This window comes from Acinonyx jubatus, chromosome D2 (genome assembly GCF_027475565.1).
Source record: "Acinonyx jubatus isolate Ajub_Pintada_27869175 chromosome D2, VMU_Ajub_asm_v1.0, whole genome shotgun sequence".
NCBI lineage: Eukaryota > Metazoa > Chordata > Mammalia > Carnivora > Felidae > Acinonyx > Acinonyx jubatus.
The window spans coordinates 70854378-70875965 of NC_069393.1; the positions used below are offsets into that span (position 1 = coordinate 70854378).

The 21588-nt window shown below is 37.5% G+C and overlaps 1 protein-coding gene across 1 annotated transcript in view; it reads left to right on the forward strand.

Moving 5' to 3' along the window:
* Positions 1-21588, forward strand: part of ATRNL1 (attractin like 1) — a 754994-nt gene that overhangs the window by 634093 nt on the left and 99313 nt on the right. The window contains exon 28 of the mRNA XM_027063193.2: positions 11225-11339. Within this exon, the coding sequence (XP_026918994.2) occupies positions 11225-11339 (115 nt within the window). The remainder of the gene's footprint in view (positions 1-11224; positions 11340-21588) is intronic.

Below are 21588 nucleotides of genomic sequence, written 5' to 3' on the forward strand. Positions count from 1 at the left end.
GGATGAGAGAGCAGGACGTTGAGCCAGGCAGTGATCGCTTAAGGTTGTTCTCTTAACCACTACATTATACTTCCCTTCAATGGTTATGATAGAAAAAATGGCTAACTCATAATTATTGAGATAGTGTAGAGTGAGGAGGTCTTGATGTGGCTTAGGATGACCTGGGATGGTTTCCTGCAGATGAGTTTTGAGTCAGATCTTGCAGAAATGGTAGATGGAGCAGTCTAGGTGGATGGAATGGCCTGAACCAGGGCACAAAGGCTGGGCTTAAGCTAGATGGGAAGTCACTTGATTTGGCAGGCACATTTGTCTCTCACACTTAGTACCTTTTGAGGTCTGAAGGAATGGTCCCAATTTGAAATTAATATATGAAGTGTGGTGGGTAGGTTGCTTTTTGCACTGGAAAAAAGTACAGGTTGTTAAACTCCAATTGTGGCAGTTATTTAATAAATAATCTATTTCAACTTTTAAAAAATACTATCAGGAATCAACTTTTTAAAGATAGTATGTTTAAAGTCACTTCCTATTAACCTTCGTATTTCTTGACTAACTCAGGGCAAAGCATGATTATGTAAGATCTCCAAATGAGATAATATTTTCGTTTTCTGGGACCTAACTACCTATTTAAAAATAAATAGTAAAACCACTGCTATCACCACCAACTCAGTGCCACACGATTAAAATAACAGCAAAACTCAGTTAAACCAGGTATTATACTATGGATATAAACGTGTGTGTGTGTGTGTGTGTGTGTGTGTGTAGTAAGAGATTTTGAACAGAGATTGAATATGGAGGCATTTCAACAAAGAAAAAATGTATTTGATACAGTATGAAAATTAAGCTTAAAATTGGAATCCTTTGGAATCTCAAGAGCAGCATACTGATTCTGTGAATATTATGTTTTATTCCTTTCCCTATTCCCACATGTAATACTTTATTCTCTTTGAATTTGCTTCTAATGCAGTTTAACCCTGGTTTTGACAGTGTCCATCAACTTAATTTCTTTTATTAATATGAATTCTTCTCTTAGTGAGTAAAGCAAGCTAATGTGTTTTTCCCCTTATCATTTCATGCAAAGCAAATAGTAAATAAAGAATATGATTTTCACTTTCATTTTCCCCAAGTGTAAACAATGGAATCAGAGAATCTGTGCTCCAAAACTAGAGTCTTGGTATTTGTTGATCCTATGGAATCAACGCACTTGATTAGCTGTGAGCCAGGCTGCCAGGCTGACTTAATTCTATGCTCAGTAAATTAATTCTATTTTACTAAAGTGACTAAAAACTAAATTTCATATCAATATAAACACTCATTAAACTGCAAATACCAAGTTGTGCACGCTGTTGAAAAGACTCATTTTTATTTATAGATGGATTCTGATAAGAACAGCATTAAAAGTGGTTTAGTAGGGAAATGTTCGAGTGATTAATGTGCAGTTGTTTGCATTTTTAATATTTCACTCATATATCAGATCAGTATTTGTGCATACTGTCAGACTTTATTCTGTCCTTGTCAAAACACTTATTGCTGCTGACAGGTATAACATACCCACATTAATCCTTAATTCCTTGATTCAATTTTCTAATTGCTTTTTTGGCATGCAGTGGTGGCCATTTAGTCTTATGTGATGTATTCATCATATGGTGTAATAATGTGTTTTAAAAATTAGATGTGTCATTTAAAGTAACTGAACAAGAAAAAAATTACTAATGATTGGAAATTTCAAATTTCACTGTACTTAGACTAAGTATTAGATATTGGTACATCACACATTCTGGAAATTGTCCATAAATCATAGCCGAAGAATGTTAAAGGGACCCTAAAAATCACATAACCTAACGTGTTCATTTGTCACGCGGGGAAATTGACTTCAAACATGCCCAGGAGCACACAACTACATAGTAGCAGAGTTGGTCCAAGAACTCAAGTGTTCTGAACCCTGGTCAGGAACGAGGCAGGTATATGCATATAATTTTTATTACTGATATCTTAAGTTCATTCCTACTATTAATAGCCAAGCGGAAAGAATGAGAAGTTCTTTGTCTTCTTAGGCTGTATTTTTAGCAGTATCATGCGGTGGTTAAAAACCAAGATACTAGAATCAGACAGATGGGAGTTTCAATCCTGGCTCTGCCCCTCCCTCACTGTATCGCCCTGAGAATATTATCTGACCTCTCTGAGTTTCAATTTCTTCATCTTATGAACCAAAATAACACAATAATGCATGTAAAATGCTTAGCATATCACTTGAAACCTAGTGAGTACTCAACAAATGGTAGCTAATATTATTTTTCAGTGTTTTATTAACCCTTCACTTTCCATAATTTAGAGAAACTGAGTCATGCCTACCATGTTGCAATTTCATTTATTGTTTGATTCACTCTACTCACCATGTGAAACATGTACTCCAGTAGATACTATAGGTAAGGTAAAGAGGTATCCAAGATGATATCTGGCTTTTTAGAGCAGGAAGCTAAAAGAGACATACAGTATATACATCAATAAAAGAGTAAAATATTGGGAGACTTAAGTCCCCAAAGGTGGCACAGGCACCTTTCAAAGAGAGCAAGTGAGTACAGAGGCAGTAGAGATAAATAAGAAACTGGGCCTCTCCTCAAAGAGATTGTTCCAGTGGGATGACAGGGTATTTACGCAAGCGTCATTCAAGATGGAAAATGAAGAGGGCCAGAAAAGGTACCGTTAAAGAACTAACGACGGAGAGACTCAATACCTCAGACCAAGGAAAGATTCATGGATGAGTTGGCTTCAAGGGATGAATAATTTCAGAAAAGCTAAAGGCATATAGGAAGGATCTCCTAGACAGTAGGGATATTATAAGTGCAGAAGGCACAGATTCTGGAAACCCTGGGCACAGTTGTTGAGCAGTGAACACTTACATTGACAAAAATGCAGAGCTTGTGCAGAATAAAAGATGGTGTTTGATGAGTGGGTAGACACAAGAGCATGGTAATCCCAAAATGCCATTTTGGACTCCATGTTACAGCAATCACAGAGCGATTGAAGTCATGAAACCATTTTGACCCATAGATGTGTTCTTTGGACAGCAACAATTTTGAGATTTGGCGTCTTTAAACAACTCTTATACTTTTTAGTTCACTCTAGTACCCACCACTACTTGTTTTCTTATTCTAGAAGTTCAGACAGTCTTCTTACCTACTGTAGGCATTATGCATTGTGGTTAGGCATACATGCTCAGAAGATAGGCTACTTAGTTCCAAATCATGGTTTCGTCTTGTAGGTCTTTTTTAGGTCTACCACCTTCATTATGTTCCTTACACTCAGAGCTGCAGTTTCATAATTTCAAATGGGCATAGTTCCTGTCTCAAGGGGTAGGATTAAACTCACGGAAGCATGTAGCCTAGCACAAAGCATATTATGAGCACTTAAATGTTAGCTATTATTAAATTACCCACCTGAGCCTTGAAGGATTTTGAGTTTGCCACCTTACTTTGAGACTAGTGAACGTTTCTGAGAAAGGAATAACACATTTTTTCTTTTCTGTTTTTTTTTTTTTTATCTTTTGAGGCCGAGAGTATTAGACCAAACCCTGCTTACCTTGTAAAGACTAGTCCACGGACCTCAAATAATTCTGTTAAATCCTCAGCTGCTGGGGTTAGGGTTTCCAGTGATGCAGCTTCGCTATGATGTCTAGAAGTGAATCACTCACTCGTTTGCTCACTCTTTGAGAGCGCCAATGGAGGAAGGAGCAAGTAAGCAGCCCATTTTGCCCATTAGTATCTTCCAAACATCCAGTGATTCTTGGAGCAGCAGTTTCCCTGGCTATTTCCTGGGTTCAAATAATGGCCTCACTTACAGAACATGTCTATCATTGTGAATTTTAAGAACTGTCATCTCGAAAGTCCTTATGATTCCAGAAGCTTCTCTGGTAACTTGCTTGTTTTCCATAGCTGGAAAATGGGAAGAGATAACAGAGAATTGTTGCCTCCAAAAACAAGAACTTGAAAATACGAATACAATAGTTTCAAAAACACCAGAGTGAACAAAACAAGTCTTTTTCACTCTAAAAGTGCTGTGTCCTTAATAAACAAGGACTGCTAATTATATAACTGTCAGTGATATTTTCTGGCACGGTCTAAAACCAGCTTCTTGCGGTACAACAAATATGAAAATGTCTGGAAGTAAATCACAGTGTCTGAGTGCTATGGGCAAGCAAACCCATGCCTTATCTTTTTCAAAGGCAGCCATGGAAAATGCATGATAAATTACACAGTTCAGTAAACATGTTATGTCATTGTGAAATGATTTTGATTCATGGTTATGTGTCTATCGCTAAACAAGTGGCAAACCTCAAGGTATCAGAAATATCATTTGTGGTGTTTTGCTAATTTCTGTTGCAAAATTCAAGTGCTATAAGGCGTTTTTTTTTTCCTTTAAAATTCTTTATTGAGAGTGAGATTTGTCACAATTTCTTTGGAGATATGTGAATTCTTGGCGGAAGTGTCAAAGAGCTGTGCTAATCACTAATATTTTTAATATAATGAATAATTAATGTTTTTTTGCTGCTGTCCTTTTATGAAAATGTTGTGGCCAGAAATAAAAAGCTGTAAGCCAATTTGATTTGAAAATAGAATTATAAGCTCTTTTCATGTAGTTTATCAATATAAAGAAATTTCTGACTGTTTTCTCTACAACAGTTGGAGAATTAAGAGTGGGGAATTATTATAAGGACACTTTTACACAAGAGGCTTTTCATACAAGCAGAATTCCTTTTCCATGGTCAAGATATTTTACTACACTATTTGTTGCTGAGTCTCTGATGTTAAATAATTAAGCCATTTTCCACCTGAAATTTATTTTTTACTGATTTTTCTCCCAGTTGGCGCATTTCACACTAGCACTTGATGGTTAAAACCTTTTCTTCGAGTATAAAAGTAGCCTGACAACACAATCAATTGATGTGCTCTCAAATTGTTTCTTGTTTTTCTAAATCCCCTACACCAAGAGCCACTGTTTCTCAACTATTTTTGTTTGTTGTTTTATCTTGTTGTAATCATAAAATTATTTTCTTCTAATATTTTTAATACAGTATTTTAACATAAACTTGGATATTTTGAATAGTTCCAATTATTGCATTGAGACCTTAAAAACAAAACAAAAAAGAAAGCCTTGCCTGATGGTAGAAAAGGATAAATTATGTCTTAGGTATATTAAAGGGGTGTATGTTAAAGGGGATTTTAATATTTCTGATCTGTCCCCATTATTTAAACCTGAATTCATTTTTTTTTCTCTTAGTATATTTTAACCAATTGACCTTTACATATACTTTGCATTTATTAAATTAGAATAAATTTCAGAAGCCTGGAAATATGGCTCAAAACATTCATAGTATTTTTCTGTTAGCCTTGGAATATGACAAGCCTATTCTCTAAATATTTGCATCATTGGAGAATATCTATGTACTTATGCTGATTTTGACTTAACATTTTCAAAAATAAGTCTGTTAAATTAAATGTAAGCTTTAAACTGTAAAACCGTAGATCATGCAACTTGATACAAGTATTGCAACATGGCTTACAGCATATTCTTGGAAGATTTTTATGGCCTTTACTTCTTCCATCAGGACCACTTTCACCTTTATATTGAAACCTCCCAAAATGTATCTGTATGAGGATAATTTTAAAACATGAGATTTATGTTGCTATAAAGGAGAAATCCTTTATAACCACATAAAACTGTTGTCACCAGAAATTTCAGTCTAAGTTTTACATGAAAGGGGACATATTTTATCTTTAATGCCTCGTTAAACTTTCTGAAAACGGCAGTATTCTAAAATATTCTTGGTGAATGTCTGTATTTCTTCTGAAGATTTCAAATGTGATCAACAAAAAACTAAACAAATCACTTGTTCTAATAATTAAACCAGTGGTACTTTTTTTCTTCTATCTCATTTTGCCTTTATGCATAGATGTTGCTTTGACGTATCAGCAGGGTCTCATCTGTCATTTTCTTTTCAGTGAAATGGCCAAAATCACCTTTGCCATGCTAAAATGGTATACTCACTGTTTAAAAGGTGACATTGTATTTAAACCCAAATTCTTCATGCGTGCTTGTGTCCACTGGACGTGTGTGCACGGAGTATGTGGAGTATGTGTGTTCACATATGTGTGTGCTTGCACGTGTGTGTGTACACACGTGTGTGGGTACATGTTTGTACATGCGCACAGATGATAAACTACACTGTGTGGTTGAAAGGATGGACTCAGGAGGCAGCCTGCCTGAGTATAAATCTGAGCCCTGCTACTTCCTAGTTACATACACTTGAGCAAGTGTTTTTCACCTTGCGTCAGTGTTCTCATCTTACACAGTTGTAAGATTTAAACAAGTTAATATGTGTAAAGAACTTTGAATACTTAATCCATAGTAAGTACTTAATACAATACTAGCTATTACTACTATAATCATTATAGATTCATTTACTCTATCTTTAAGGTTATATTATTTATACAAGTGCATCAGCTGGTGATTATGACATACATATTTCACTGAAGTGATATTAAAGATATGCCAAGAAAACATTTTGGATTGTGAGAATTTAATTAGATAAACTGTGTGGTATAGTACATCATTGGTGACAGGAAACAACTGTGAGAAAGCAACAAAAATTGCATAACTTGGTGGCTCACAGACTACCTGTCAAATAGAGCGAAGTGCATTTATTTATTCAAATGTAGGCCTGCAGCACATCTCTTTCGTGCCAGGATTCGGTGTTAAAATGAAACATGGCACCATACAATCCAGCGGTCATACTCCTTGATATACACTCCAAGGATTTGAGAACTTACATCCACACAAAAACTCACTTGCTAAAAAGGGAACAGCATGATGGGAATGAGAGCAGATAGTAGACCTCTCTGAGTGTATTTTATTTTCCAGATCTAACTTGGAACCATATCAATGTCTTAAAAGTTTAAAGCAGTATTAAATAAAAGTGGAAAGGGGGGTAATCCCACCAAACTGGACTTCTGAATTCACAAACTTACCTAAGTTGGGATGGAATCAGTGGCAAAACCACACAGAGAGGACCTATTTCAAGTGATTTGAAACATGCAGTATTTGACTGTATGTCCTTAGTGAGATGTGGCATATATGCACTTAAGACAAAATAAATAAATAAAATCTACAGAGAAGTCAATTTTAATTAATTGTATTGTCAGATGTAATATATAATCCTATATTTAAATTGTATTGTAGCATAAGAGTAATTACCAATATTATTAGATACCAAGATTTCCGACGTAAAAGAAAAGAGATACAAACACTCAAAGAAGTTTAAATAAAACAGATTAAATTTGAATTGGAAGTTTCATTATGAATCCATAGTATATCTTTCCTCTTTAAAAAAATCTCTGAGTATGGAGGGCACATTGATACTTCACACAAATCCACCTTCACTGAAGACATGATGCCCAGCTTCTGGGAATTCTGTTGGATGTCTTCAGCTGTCAGTCCTTTCTGGGATTACCATGACACAGAGGAACACCTTGTCTGAGGTCATGATCCCATGGGCAATGATAAGTAGTAACTAATCTTTGAAGGAGGGGGGAGTATAAAGGCCTGGCCCACTTGGCCAAACCCAATTGTTGGAAGATTCTAGCTCCAGGTCTCCTCCTGGGCCTGCATCTCAGTTCAGCCTTTTCCCTCTGTCTAATGAGGCTTCCTTCCTTTTCCTTCCACCTTTTTTTTTCAACCATAAGAACCTCTGCTTTTTAACTCTGTCTCCCAGGGAATCTGCTTCTTTGGGAACCCAGTTTATGACACTGAGCTCTATTGCCCAAAACTTCCTAGAACAATAACCAACCCAGTAGCAATAGAGACCTCTTTTGTCTGGGATTAATACCATTTCCCAGCAAGGTTCCTTAGACAAACGTCTGACTGCAGGTCTGGGACAGGTAAAAGACAGGGAAGCTATCAAAGGCATTTGTGGTCATGTCAGAACTCAGGAACCAATTTGAAGACATTCTCATTGTTCAAAGATCGTACAATTTGAACAATTAACAAAAGTAGTAATGACAAAATTGTAACTGCTATCAATTGAAACACATCAGAAATGTTAAAAGTTATAAATTTATAATGATAATATAAATTGTCATGTTTGGAGAATGCTAACAAGTACTTATTCTGAAAATTGGTAAATAAGGGGAAATAATCAAGTATTTAGCCTATCTGAACTATAAAAACTCAGTAAACTAAGAATAGAGGGTAGCTTCCTCAACTTGATGAAGAATATCTACAAAAAACATACAGCTAACATCATGCTTAATGGTGAGAAACTTGAAGCATTCCCACTAAGATCAAGTACAAGGCAAGGATGTCCCCTTCTCACCACTCCTTTTCAACATTGTACTGGAAGCTGTAGCTAAAGCAATATGATAAGAAAAGGAAATTAAAGGTATACATATGGAGAAGAAAGAAATGAAACTGTCTTTATTCTCATATGACATGATTGCCTATGTAGAAAATCCAAAAGAATCAACAAAAATACTCCTGGAATGATAAGCAATTATAACAAGGATGCAAAATACAAGGTTAATATACATGTCAATTCCTTGCCTACATACCAGTAGTGAACAAATAGACTTTAAAATTAAAGAGACAGTAGCATTTGTGCTACTGCCTCTCAAAATGAAATACTTAGATATAAATCTAACAAAATATATATAAGATCTGCATGAGGAAGACTACAGAACTCTAATGAACAAAATAATTAAAAAAGCTAAATAAAAGTAAAGATAGTCTGTGTTTGTGGATATGAATAATCGATATTGCCAAGATGGCAGTTCTCCCCAACCTAATCTGTAGATTCAAAGCAATCCCAATCAAAATGCCAGCAGGTTATTTTGTGAATATATACAAACAGTCTCCAAATTTTATATGGAGAAGGAAAAGACCCAGAATAGCCAAACAGTATTGAAGTTAGAAGACTGACACTATCCAACTTCAAGACTTACAATAAACCTACAGTAATCAAAACAGTATAATATTGGTGAAAGAAGAGACAATTATATCAATGGAACAGAAGAGAATCCAGAAATAGACCCACATAAATATAGTCAATTGATCTTTATCAAAGGAGCAAATGCAATGCAATGAAGTAAAGATAGCCTTTTGAACAAATGGTTCTAGAACAACTGGACATCCACATGCAAAGAGAAAAAAATTGAAAATAGACACATACCTTATACCCTTCACAGAAGTTAACTCCAAATGGATCATACACCTAAATGTAAATTGCAAAACTATAAAAGTCCTAAACGATAACATAGAAGGAAACCTGGATGACCTGGGATATGACGATGACATTTTAGATACAACACCAAAATCACAATCTGTGAGAGAAATAATTACTGAGCTGGAATTCATCAAAGTAAAAAACTTCTGCTCTTCAGAAGATAATATCAAGAGAATGGAAAGATAAACCACAGACTGGAAGAAAATATTTGCAAAAGAGACATCTGATAAAGGTCTATTTCTAAAGTATATCAAGAACTCTTAACATTCAATAAAAAGAAACAAATAACCCAATTAAAAATGTGTGAAGACCTTAACAGATACCTCGCCAAAGGAGATATACAGATAGCAAATAAGAATATGAAAAGATGTTTCATATCATATATTATCAGAAAAAATTCAAATTAAAGCCACAAGATGCCACAGCACACCCATTAGAATAGCCAAAATCCAGAACACTCACACCACCAAATGCTGGTGAAAATATAGAACAAGAGGAGCTCTCATTCACTGTTGGTGATAATACAAAATGGTGCAGTCACTTTGGAAGACAGTTGATGGTTTCTTAAAGAACTAATAATCATGTTCCTATTAGTTGATCCAGCAGTCACACTCCTTGATATTTACCCAGTGGAGATGAAAACTTATGTTCACACAAAAGCCTCCACGTGGATGTTTCTAGTAGCCTAATTTTTATTTTCGGAAATTTGGAAGCAGCCAAGATGTCCTTCAGAAGGCAAATGAATAAATAAACTGTAGTATATCCAGACAATGAAATGTTATTTGACACTGAAAAGGTATGAGCTACCAAGGCATGAAAATACATGGAAGAACCTTAACACGCATATATATTCCCAAGTGAAAGAAGTCAACCTGAAAAGGCTAAATTCTATATGATTTGAACCATATGACATTCTGGGAGAGGCAAAACTATGGATACAGTAAAAAGATCAGTGGTTTCCAGGGTTTGGAGTAGAGAGGAAGGGATGAATATGTGGAGGACAGAGGATTTTTAGGCAGTGAATATACTCTGTATGATACCATAATGGCGGATACATGTCAGACTCATGGACTATGGTCTAACACAACAGTAAACCCTAATATAAACTATAGACCCCTGGTGAGTATGATGTGTCAATGCAGGTTCATAAGTTATAGCAAATATACCATTCAGGTGGGGGCTGTTGATCATGGGGAGGCTATGCATATGTTAGGGCAAGGTGTATATGGGAAATCTTCTATCTTCCTCTCACTTTTACTGCAAACCTAGAACTGCTCTAAATAATAAAGTCTATTAGGGGCGCCTGGGTGGCTCAGTGGGTTAAGCATACGGCTTCAGCTCAGGTCATGATCTCACAGTTTGTGAGTTCAAGCCCCGCATGGGGCTGTGTGCTGACAGCTTAGAGCCTGGAGCCTGGTTCAGATTCTGTGTCTCCCTCTCTCTCTGCTCCTCCCTGGCTCATGCTCTGTCATTCTCTCTCCTGCAAAAATAAGTAAAAACATTTAAAAAAATTTTTTTGAAGTCTATTAAATTAAAACAAAAAACAGAAGAGCCTGTGTGGCTCAGTCGGTTAAGCATCCACCTCCTAATTTCTCCCCCCACCTTCCTCTGTCCCTCCCCTGCTTGTGCACACGCTTTCTCTCTCTCTCTCAAAAAAAAAAGTAAATAAAAATAACACGCTAAAAATAGAATAAAGAATACTTTTCAAAAATAATGCACCAATATTTAACCCCCCCCAAGAAAAAATACCCTCTAACTGCTAATGACCACTACTATGAAAACACTAGGTATTACTACAATAAAATATTCAGTTGGACTATTAAAAAATGAGACATTGTATATCCCCATCCACTAGGAGGGTACAGTTTAAAACACTGAAATAGAGGTAGGAGAAAAGTAAAACAGCAATGTCCTAGCAATTAGGCAAATTTAAAATTCTGTTTTCTTTTTCAGGGGGCACCTAAACCGATAGCCATTGAACCGTGTGCTGGGAACAGAGCTGCTGTTCTGACTGTGTTTCTTTGCCTGCCGCGAGGATCATCAGGTGCCCCTCCTCCTGGACAGTCAGGTAAGATGAGTGGAACCACCAGCAATTGAGCAAAACATGCGGACTAAACAGAAGAAATAAACAATACTACCACATAGCACAGTGAGAATATTTACATCATTCTAATTGAAAGCATGACCGAATTTATTAGAATACAAACTTTTCCAAAAGATCTAGAAATCTACATTGCTATAAATTCAGATTTGCCAGGATTTCTCTTAAAAATACGTGTAAAATACGTGTGTATGTTTGTGTGTAATATACACGGATATGTGTGTTCACACACACACACCCCAATTTGTTGTTGTAACTACAGTGAGAAATCTCATTAGCATGGCAAACAAATTTTTGACTTTGGGGCAGCTTCTTTTTTCCCAGTATGTGTGTCATATAGGATACAAAGTTATAAACATGATTAGAAGTTTGCTTCATAAATATGGAACCAAATTAAGGAATGTACTTGCACTTTTGGAATGTGTACCATGTCAGAGGGTGCTAGCTTCATATCACATACACTGAATATGTGTTCTTGTTATCAGCACCAGACAGCTGGAGCTCATGGGCCAGGGAATCCTCCCCATCCGATGGCACAGCCTTTGCTTCTGAAACTCCTTTTCTTACATGAAAAGCATATTATGAAAATGAGGGTAACTGTATATGTCCTCTGGGAGTTCTTCTCATCGCTGTGATGTTGTCCATATTGTAAATATGCAGAATGTTGAGTGTAACTTGTGATTAAATAACAAACCATGCTATTTCTCTCTTTTTACATATTCTATTCCATTTACTTACAATGTGAAATTTTTCAATCTCCTGATTATTTGCTCCCTCCAACACTTATGAAATGGATGCTTTTTGAGGGTTAGGGTAATTTCAAATCAGTCTTTCTTTTCAATTCCCCTGAAGTATAAAGTGCCAGAGATCTGGCAAGGTCTCAATAACAGTAATTGATGTTGAACTCACCGCCCTGCTTATTTTTTTTTTCTTGGTTCCCTAGCTAGCTTTGACCCTGCTCCTTTCTTGATTTGTATCCACCCTGGCACAAAAATGGAAGCTACACTACTTTATACCTTGTAAACTTCAGATGTTCATGTAACAGAATTTTCCCACGTGGGGGCAGAGGGTTTCCATCACCTCTAGCATTGTCATTTGTGGCATCTGATGATACCTTGTTGCAGGGATTTTCACCCAAAGCTTATTCGTAGATGTTCATTGAAAGAAATAAGCATTCTCTGTACTTTGTCATACACCAAGGGAACGTCTTGCACTTCTTTCAGAACCGCCATGGTAAATGTAAATGGGATGCAGGAAGTAGAATAGTTTGGCACTGGTCAGATAAGATGAATAATTATAGGTACCATGCCCAGCTAATGGAAGCATTGTTTTAAGGCTGGGATGATTTCCAAAACAAACACTTTGCTAATGAAAACAAGTTCGTGTGATATACACCAAGGTTCTTCTAAATCCTTGACAAGATGACGTACTGATGGGCAGAGTGAAGGCAACTGCCAATACTCTGTCCTTTTAACCTTTGAGATCTTTTTGACTGATTTGAAAGAACCAGGTAGCAGTGTGGGCCATTTCCTTAGCTGTGTTCTGTTACAGATGCATTATGATTACTAACGCTAATGCCATTTTAGATGTGCATAGTGCTCTACTCTTTACAAAGTGTGTTCTTATTTTTCACATTTGATCCTCAGGACAAGCCCATGCAATACGTATAAAACTCACTCTGTAAATGAGGGAATTGAGATATAGAAATCTCTGTATTTCTACATTCAAGGAATAATTAGGAAACTACTAGAGTATAAAGCTAAAGAACCAAAACATACTTACTGCTAACCTTCTAGGTAATTTTCCCTGATGATCTGTAGCAGAGAACTTATTTCTCTATGATCCGTAGCCCATGTCTTCACAGAGCCCAACATTTGAGGAGTACTAAAAATGTCTGCAGAGTTGAAACCAGTCAGTAGACAAAACCTTGAGTTAACTTACCATACTTTTTACAGAGCCTGTGGTTTGAGCTATGTTGGGTATCTGTGTGCATAATTCAGGATGGATTTGTTCTTTGTTTAAAAAAAAAAGCTAACAAATGTTTTCCAGCTATTTTTATAAGAGTAGGTATACTCTGAGTCTACTTCAAAATACAGTATTCTCTGCTGTCTGCAGTCTACTTTGAAATGCATCAAAAACATAGTATTGATGAGTGGGTAGTAGGATGGGTAGATGGACGGATACATTATAAAGCAAGGAAAGTAAATGTGAATGGTAGAATCTAGGTGGTGGGAATACAGTTGTTAAAATTCTCTCTTTCCACTTTGCTATAGGTTTGAAAGTTTTTATGGTAAGATGTTGGGAAACAATAAAATAAAAACTCCTGACTTCACTGCAACCAACCAACCAAACAAACAAGCAAAACAAAACCCTCCTCCCCCCCCCAAAAAAAACACAGTCAGTGTCTGTAGAGGGTTTTCTAATGTTCACATCTCAGTTTTCCCTGAACAAAGCAAACACCGATACCAATATACAAACTAAATGATTTATTTTTTTCACTCTTCATCAAGATACTTGGTGTGTACACAGCCAATTAAAATGTAACAAAATATAATCCAATATTTGAGAGGATGTGCATGCCAATGATTTTTGGGGAACCATATCGGCTCTTGGAAAGGAAATGGTGACGTTGGTTATCTCATTCCGAGAGTTGGGCTTATCTCATATCTTTACAGAAAGTCCATCTCTGTGCCCATGCTGGCCACAGTGCCACACACGTGGAAAGCAGTTCGTACGTACCTTTGACGAGAATAGTGGTAGAGGGGGAGCTTTATGGACAGACTCCCGACCCATCCCCACTATGTGAAGGACAGGGCGCCGGGAGCCTTCCCCTGGCTATTGGGAGATTTATGTCTCCAAATATTAGCAAATGTATTCAATGATTAATTAGTCTTACTTATTAGATTATAAGTTCTCTTGCAGTACTTAGCACAGTCTCAAAATGTTTGACCAGCCCCTTTTGAAATGTAGCTTTTGAAACGTTGGGTGACACTTTTCATAATGCACTCTTCCTTACCATGAATGAAGGCACTTGAGACCAGGATAAGTTTGGGGACAAGGAGATGGTGGAGGCATCCCAGGAGCATGGTGGTTTTCTCCCCGAAACTGAACTTCAGTACTGACAAATAAATGATTCAGAAACACACAGGTGCTAGGTTTTAACCATCTCTTTAAAGTAGCAGCTGGTAATTTTTTTTTAGCATATGGCATTATCATTGGACTTTATTCTCCTTCCACCAGAAAGCATGTCAGTAATTCCTAGCAAGTAGTAAGGATCTAAAATGTGTGAGGTCCTTTCCACGGCTTTCATCTTAACAGAGGTCAAAGGGAAAATTGCAGATTCATCCTTCAGCTTACCCCATGTACTCAATATTTTTTAATGTAATGAATTTAGGTGTTTGTGAGCAATTCTCTCTCTTGGTGGCTTAGAAGAGTAAAAGCAAAAGATATTAAATAGGCTTTTTGGCATTCCTGGAGCTGGACTAATTAGGTTCCCAGCTCCCCCACCCCCGTAAACCTGCTGCTTCATGACTGTATTTTGTGTGTGTGTGTGTGCGAGAGACTGCTGCCAACCAGGCCACACTCTTTGGGTTCATGTGGGATTTCTGGGGTTGAGATTTGCACAGTGTCATCAGTAGAGGTTGAAACACTGACATCCCCATGAAAACAGGACACATCAGGTAAATGCCGCATGACACTGAACAACCAAGCATGACTCCAGTCACCTTGGACACAGCAAGGTCCCCAGGAGTTTTGGAGTCACATTAAGATGAAATGTGGACAAAGTAAATACAGCTCTTCAAAAGCATAAATTGAAAGTGATAATGATTGCCATCACTTTGTGATGGGAGATTATGGATTTCATCGTTTATGGATTCTCACTAATAACAAGCAGATTAACTCTTCTCACTGAATTAAAAAATCTCAGGGGCACAGATGTCCACTGCCAAAAAGGAGCTATGTGTTTCAACTCAAAGTAGAATTTTGCCCTGAACTTGCCTCATATTTGATGGAGGCTAGCATTACCAAAAAGAAGACAGTGCAACATCTAAGGTTTTGATTTTTTTTTTCTTTAGGCTTAGAACTTTTGGCAGGATGACCAGATTATTTTGAAAAATCTAGAAATATTGTATAACGTTTAAAATGATAGTCAACTCACCGTGCCATGGGTAATGATGACAAAAAGAGACCTTGGTTTAATTGAATGAAAAAGAGGTAGGTCGGGGCACCTGGGTGGCTCAGTCATTTAAGTGTCCAACTCTTGATTTCAGCTCAGGTCATGAGCTCACAGTTTGTGGGATTGAGCCTCACATTGGGCTCCGTGCTGACAGCACAGAGCGTGCTTGGGATTCTCCCTCTTCTTCTCGGTCTCTACTTGTGCTCTCTCTCTCTCTCTCAAAATAAATAAACATTAAAAATAAAAATAAAAAGAGGTAGAAGAAAGCAAACCAGTAGTTCTGAGCATTATATCAGGTGCTTTCCATACAGTCATTAGTTTAACCCTCTTAATGATTCTGAAAAGTAGCTATTATTATCCCACTTTTACAGACAAAAAAACAAAAAAAACCCACAAAAAACCTTGAAACCCAAAAGAGATCAAATGACTAGTCCTGGGTCCTACATCTAGTGAGAGAATGAGCCAGAACTCACATCCAGGACCAAGTGCATCCTCAGCATGTGGGACTCTCCCTCATCACAGTGCTTCTCTGGACAGTCATACAAGAGTACTCCAGATATTCCTTTTCCTGAAAAGCTTTATATACAGAGTTGAAGAGAAAGGACCTGGCAGGTTCTATAAGCATTGAGCTTAAGGAGAGAAGAAGGATAGATTTATCTTTCTTGATGATTTAACTCCAGAACTTTGTAAAGTGCAGCGATGTGCATACCACGCCAAATTGTTGTGATTCAGTGTATGTGATAGCAGTAAGGGGCTTGCCATTAACGGAAAAGAACTTCAGCTCGTATATGTGAGCTATGGACTTGAGTCACAAGTCCTGAGATCTAGATCCAACTCTGCCACCGACTAGCTGTGTGTCTGTGGGCAAATTTTGTAGTAGTCTCCGGGTCCTATTTTCCTGTGTATAAAATGAAGGCATGCAGGTAAATTCCTAGGATGCATCCCACACCAATCCTCTTATAAAATTCTACTACAGATTATGCTAAGTCTACCAGCTTGGTGTAGGAAGGGCAGATAACGTGTACCTTAACCTTTCCAGCTGCTCAGGACCAGTGAAGAAACTGTATTTCTATATATTTCTATATATTTCTTATTAGTGACTAGAAGAATTCTCTCTGATTCTTAAATTTTAAAAATATCTTAATAGTGTTATTAATGAAGGCTAGTTTTCAATCTTCTCAGCATGTTTGGAAGATGGAGATAGTTCCTCTTGCCCCACTGTAGAAGTGAGTAAAAGGGATGTCACAGCACCAGTGAGAGGCAGAAGGTCGTCTACCATCCCAGAGATGGTTTGGGAACAGACTGCAGGTCTGCAGGTTCTCAGTGTGGTACTCTTTCCTCTGAAGCCAGTTTTTAAAGCTAATTCACATTTTCCAAAGGCTTCTGGGTTTTCCTGTCCCTTAAGTCTCTCTGTTTTCCTTCCATAACTTTGCCAGTGTAGCTTCACACTTGTAGAAGCACACCTGCTGATCTAATGTTAGCACTCTCTCTGGTATTGGTGGCTGGAAAAAGAAATAAAACTACTGAGCCATATCAAGACTTCATTATAAAAAAAACCATGGTAGTTACCTTTTCACCTCAAATCCAAGTATTATTGATATCCACCATATATATCTTCGTAAAGAAGAAAGCAGAAAAATGGGTCTTACATCGCAAAATAAACTATAAAATTAGGCAGAGAGCCCAGGCAACAGCTAAACATCTGAGATTATTGTTAATAAATATGACTCTGTGTCAAAAACATACCTGCTTTTAAAAAGGCCCACAAATCAATAAGAGGAAAGAATTTTATCTTCTATTCATTTGAGAATATTTAGAAGTATCTGCTACATGTCAGGCACTGGGTTTATGGTAGTGAACAAAACAGAATTTCTGTCCCCATAAAGGTTACAGCCTATGTGGAGATAAATGTGAAATACACAATCATGCCAATGAATCCATAATTACAAATTGTGTTAGGTGCTGTGGACCAGGAGACAGTGCTGTGAAAGAGAGTTGAAATAATACTGATCTACAATTGCTAAGCTTAATGTCATTGTAAGGGAGTAACAAAATGGTGATCATTCAGACGCTCTTTCCTCGGTTCTCATGCCGCCATGTCTCTGTCCTGCTCGACAGCTGAATAGTCCCCACCTTGCCTCCTCAGCTTCTGGAAACGCTCCCCACTGGTGTTCTGTGGCCTATCTCAGGTACCCACGTAGAATTTACTTACAGATAATGGATGTAGAGCACCCCTCTGTTCTTGGTCTGCCTCATCTGCTTCTGAATATAGGTGGGCATCCCCCAGGTTTGATCCTTTAGCCAACTTCTCATCCGGCTCCATCCTGTCCCTCGAGGGTTGTGCCCTCGTCACTCCCAGGGGAGCTAATTCCTGACCGACCCTGGGTCTCGAGCCAACACTGCTCACCTGTTGAGCACTAGCATCGCAACCTGAATCTGCTGCTCTCCCCCTTCCCCCTCTCCCTGTTACCATCACCTACTCCCCCACTGTTACTGTGAAGTTCGTTGGCTTCAGAGTGGCTCAAGTTTGAAATCCCAGAGTTGCTTTCCTTCTTGTCTCTTTCTCCCATTTTACATCCAAATAATCATGAAGCTCTTTTAGATTTTGCCCCTATGGCAGATAGAACATTCGTCTCCTTCTGGCCGTTCTTCCTGTCTCCAGTTTTCTTCTGGGCCTCTCACTGGACTCCTGCCAAAAGAGAGCACGATTCTAATCACATCACCCTCTTCCTTGTAAACCTTTGCCGACTTTTCATTGCCTGTTCAAGTGAGTCCAGACATTTACCCTGGGGTGTGAGGTCCTCCTCCACCTTGCCAGAGCCTAGCTGCACAGCCCCACCGGCGAGCCGGGGGCCCTTGAGTTGTCATTTTTAACTTCTTGGACCCTCTGTTTTCCCATCTGTAAATTAAGGGAGATGACCACATGGTATGTCTTTATGATTTTTGCCAGGCTTGTAATTCCACGTGTATGTTTCTTCCTATGATTCCGTGAGCGTGTGTGTTGTCCGTCCCACTCACCCTTGTTCCTTGTGCTTGAAATGCCCTCTCCTGCTCAGCTGCCAGTTTCTAAAACCCAGTTCAGAAGCCAGTTCCTCTTCCATGAAGACTTCAGTTCCCTCCACGCAAACATGACATCACTCTCCTTGAAATCCCTTAGGATTTCCTGGTTCAGTTCTTCACTGCCTCCTAGTGGGTGTCACTAGGGTGTTGTGAATTTTTCTTCACTTCCTCCCCAGGTAGTAAGCTCTCTGTGGGCAGGGGCTATGTCTTATTTTGTCTTTGAATCCCCAGCAGCTAATAAGTTCTTGGTACTTAGTAGTTGCTTGATAAATACTTAACTGATTAATAAAATTTAATTGCCTTTAAATGATAGAACTTCACCAAAAAAATGTGGAGAATATATATATATATATATATATATATATATATATATCCTACAAATGTAAAATTTACTGGTTATAATTTTACTTTCAGGCCCATAATTTTTGATAGACTGGATTTTATGTATTTATGATTCATGTAGGATTCAAGTACATGTCTTAGAGACTAAAATCAAGCTCAGCATTGTACCTTTGATGGAAAATATCTTTTGGGGCACCTGGGTGGCTCGCTCGCTCTCTGTCTCTCTCTCTCTCTCTCTCAAAATAAATAAACTTAAAAAAGAAAAATATATATTAAAACTTATTTGCTTAGATTTAAGGTTCAAGGAAAATCAGAATATTAGGGAAAATAATACAAAAAATAAGGCAATTTATATTTCCAATGTAGCATATACTAAACCTATCATAAACTTATTCTATTTTTATGATTTGAATGTTGATTTCTTTCTTGTGTAATAATTTTTACATTTTATTTAAGCTTGAAAGAACACAACTAGGTTCCACCCTTTATGACCAGAAAAAGAACTCTGAATCTTATAGAATATTGTCTACATATTAGTTATAGTTAGGACACATAACCTTACAAAATGTATATGGAAAATAAAAAGTATCAATTGCTGTTGTAGTTGTTATTATTAACACGTACCATTTGTTTTGAATCTGTTCAATGTTCATTATGATTCTTTGAATTATCATCACCCAATAAAGTATATCATCACTTTTCTTTCAAAGATGAGAAAAATAAACTCATGGGGCAGGGGGAGGTTAAGTCACCTTCCTACAACCACATAGCCAATAAGTTATTGAGCCAGAATTTATTTTTTTAATGTTTATTTATTTATTTTTGAGAGGGAGGAAGGGAGGGTGAGCATGAGCAGGGGAGGGGCAGAGAAGGAGGGAGACAGAGAATCCCTTAGTGCTGTCAGTGCAGAGCCCAATGCAGTCCCCACATGAGATCATGACCTGAGGCAAAATCAAGAGTTGGACACTTAACCGACTGAGCCACCCAGGTGCCCCAAGCCAGAATTTAAAACCAGAAAATCTCACACCATAAGGTTCTTCCCAAATTTTTTTTTCCATGTGGATAGGGAGGAGTGGGGGTGGTTATGGTGAAATACCATTAGTCCTTTTTGGGATAGTATAAGCTTTTTCTTTCACTGCCTAGTGTCTCTGTGAAGTGACATGGCCACGATCCTTCCATTTGAGATTTTAATTTTTTTCTTTGTGCCATTGTTAACAGAGAGAAGTTGACTAATGTGCCAAGGCAACAAAGAAAAAAAAAATAGGACAAGAAACTTGAAGAATAGTGAACATGGCTAATTAAAAATACTGTAAAGTGAGTAAAACACTCCCTCTAGAAGTTAACTCAAACACTTTCGGGATAGAAACAAACTCACATGAAAACTCAGAATTTATGGATATGAAAAATGAGACCTCCAGCACTGAAAGAGTGGCCAACATATTTTTCTTTGCTTTTTCTTTTCTTCACCTGCCACTCTGTTCAGGTATTTCTACAATTGATTGGCAAATAAATACTGTGGTCAAAGAGAAAAATAGAAAAAAAGTAAGCAACTCAACAAATCAACTTACAAAGCCAAAGGGGAAAAATCAAGATTTGTCTGGAATCAGTAAGCTGTCTTCAAAGCAACAAAATGAAATAAGAATTTGCGGGTATGAATAAAATTTAAAGCCTAAATCAGCCCCCTAGTATTATGATGGCTGACACCATGTTACACTGATAGCTGATTTAATCTTCCAATTAGTAAGATATTTCACTTTTAATTGGCCATGAATTAAGTAGTCCTGCTTTATTACATACATGTAGGGGAATTTAGCAGAAGGTCACCTCCCGCCTTTAGTAAGGATAGATGGGTAATCCGGAGTGTCAGAGAATTTTAGAATTTTTGGAACTTCAGAAATTGGACTTAGATTTGTCTAGCTCATAGTTCAATGGGGACTGGAACCAAGGTCTATGGATCTCCCATGGAGGGAGAAAATTTAGCCCTCCCTCCTGTTTATTATGCCACAGTGTAAAACTTGACAAGAAGAGATAACAATAATAATCCCCTTGTTGCCAGGAAGCAGCATTGCACACCTTTTGCCACCAAGGCCCAGAAATGGCAGACACAAATGAATTCCCTAGATGCAAAAAGGAAAATTAAAGGGCTTGAGAAAATATGTCTGCTTACCAGCAGACTGATAAAATGCTAAGAAAATGTGGGTCAAGGGCCCTGGGAATTTCTTCTTTTCATATAAACATTTTTCTGGTGACCACTTCAAAGGGCCAGTGGTTCCTTAGCAAATCCATTTGGAAGGAGTGTATTCAAGTTTTGATAAAAATTCCATGTTACACTGATAGCTTATTTAATCTCCTTCCATTTACTGTAAAATGGTGTCACAGAACCTACCAAAGGCATCAGTGGGTGTGAAAAATCCTTCATTCTCAATGAAAAGCCCAGGAAGGAGCAAGTACCCAAGGAAGCAGTGTTGTAATTCTATAAAAGGTAAACACTGATTATAACAACATTAACTACTTAAGGCCAGAACCATCTTTCTCTAAGGACTTTTAGGGAAAGAGTCAATGGCCCTCTGAAAAGTATATAATTTGCCTCCTTTTATCCACACTATTGTTTGCAGATGAACGTAGCCCATGTAAGTT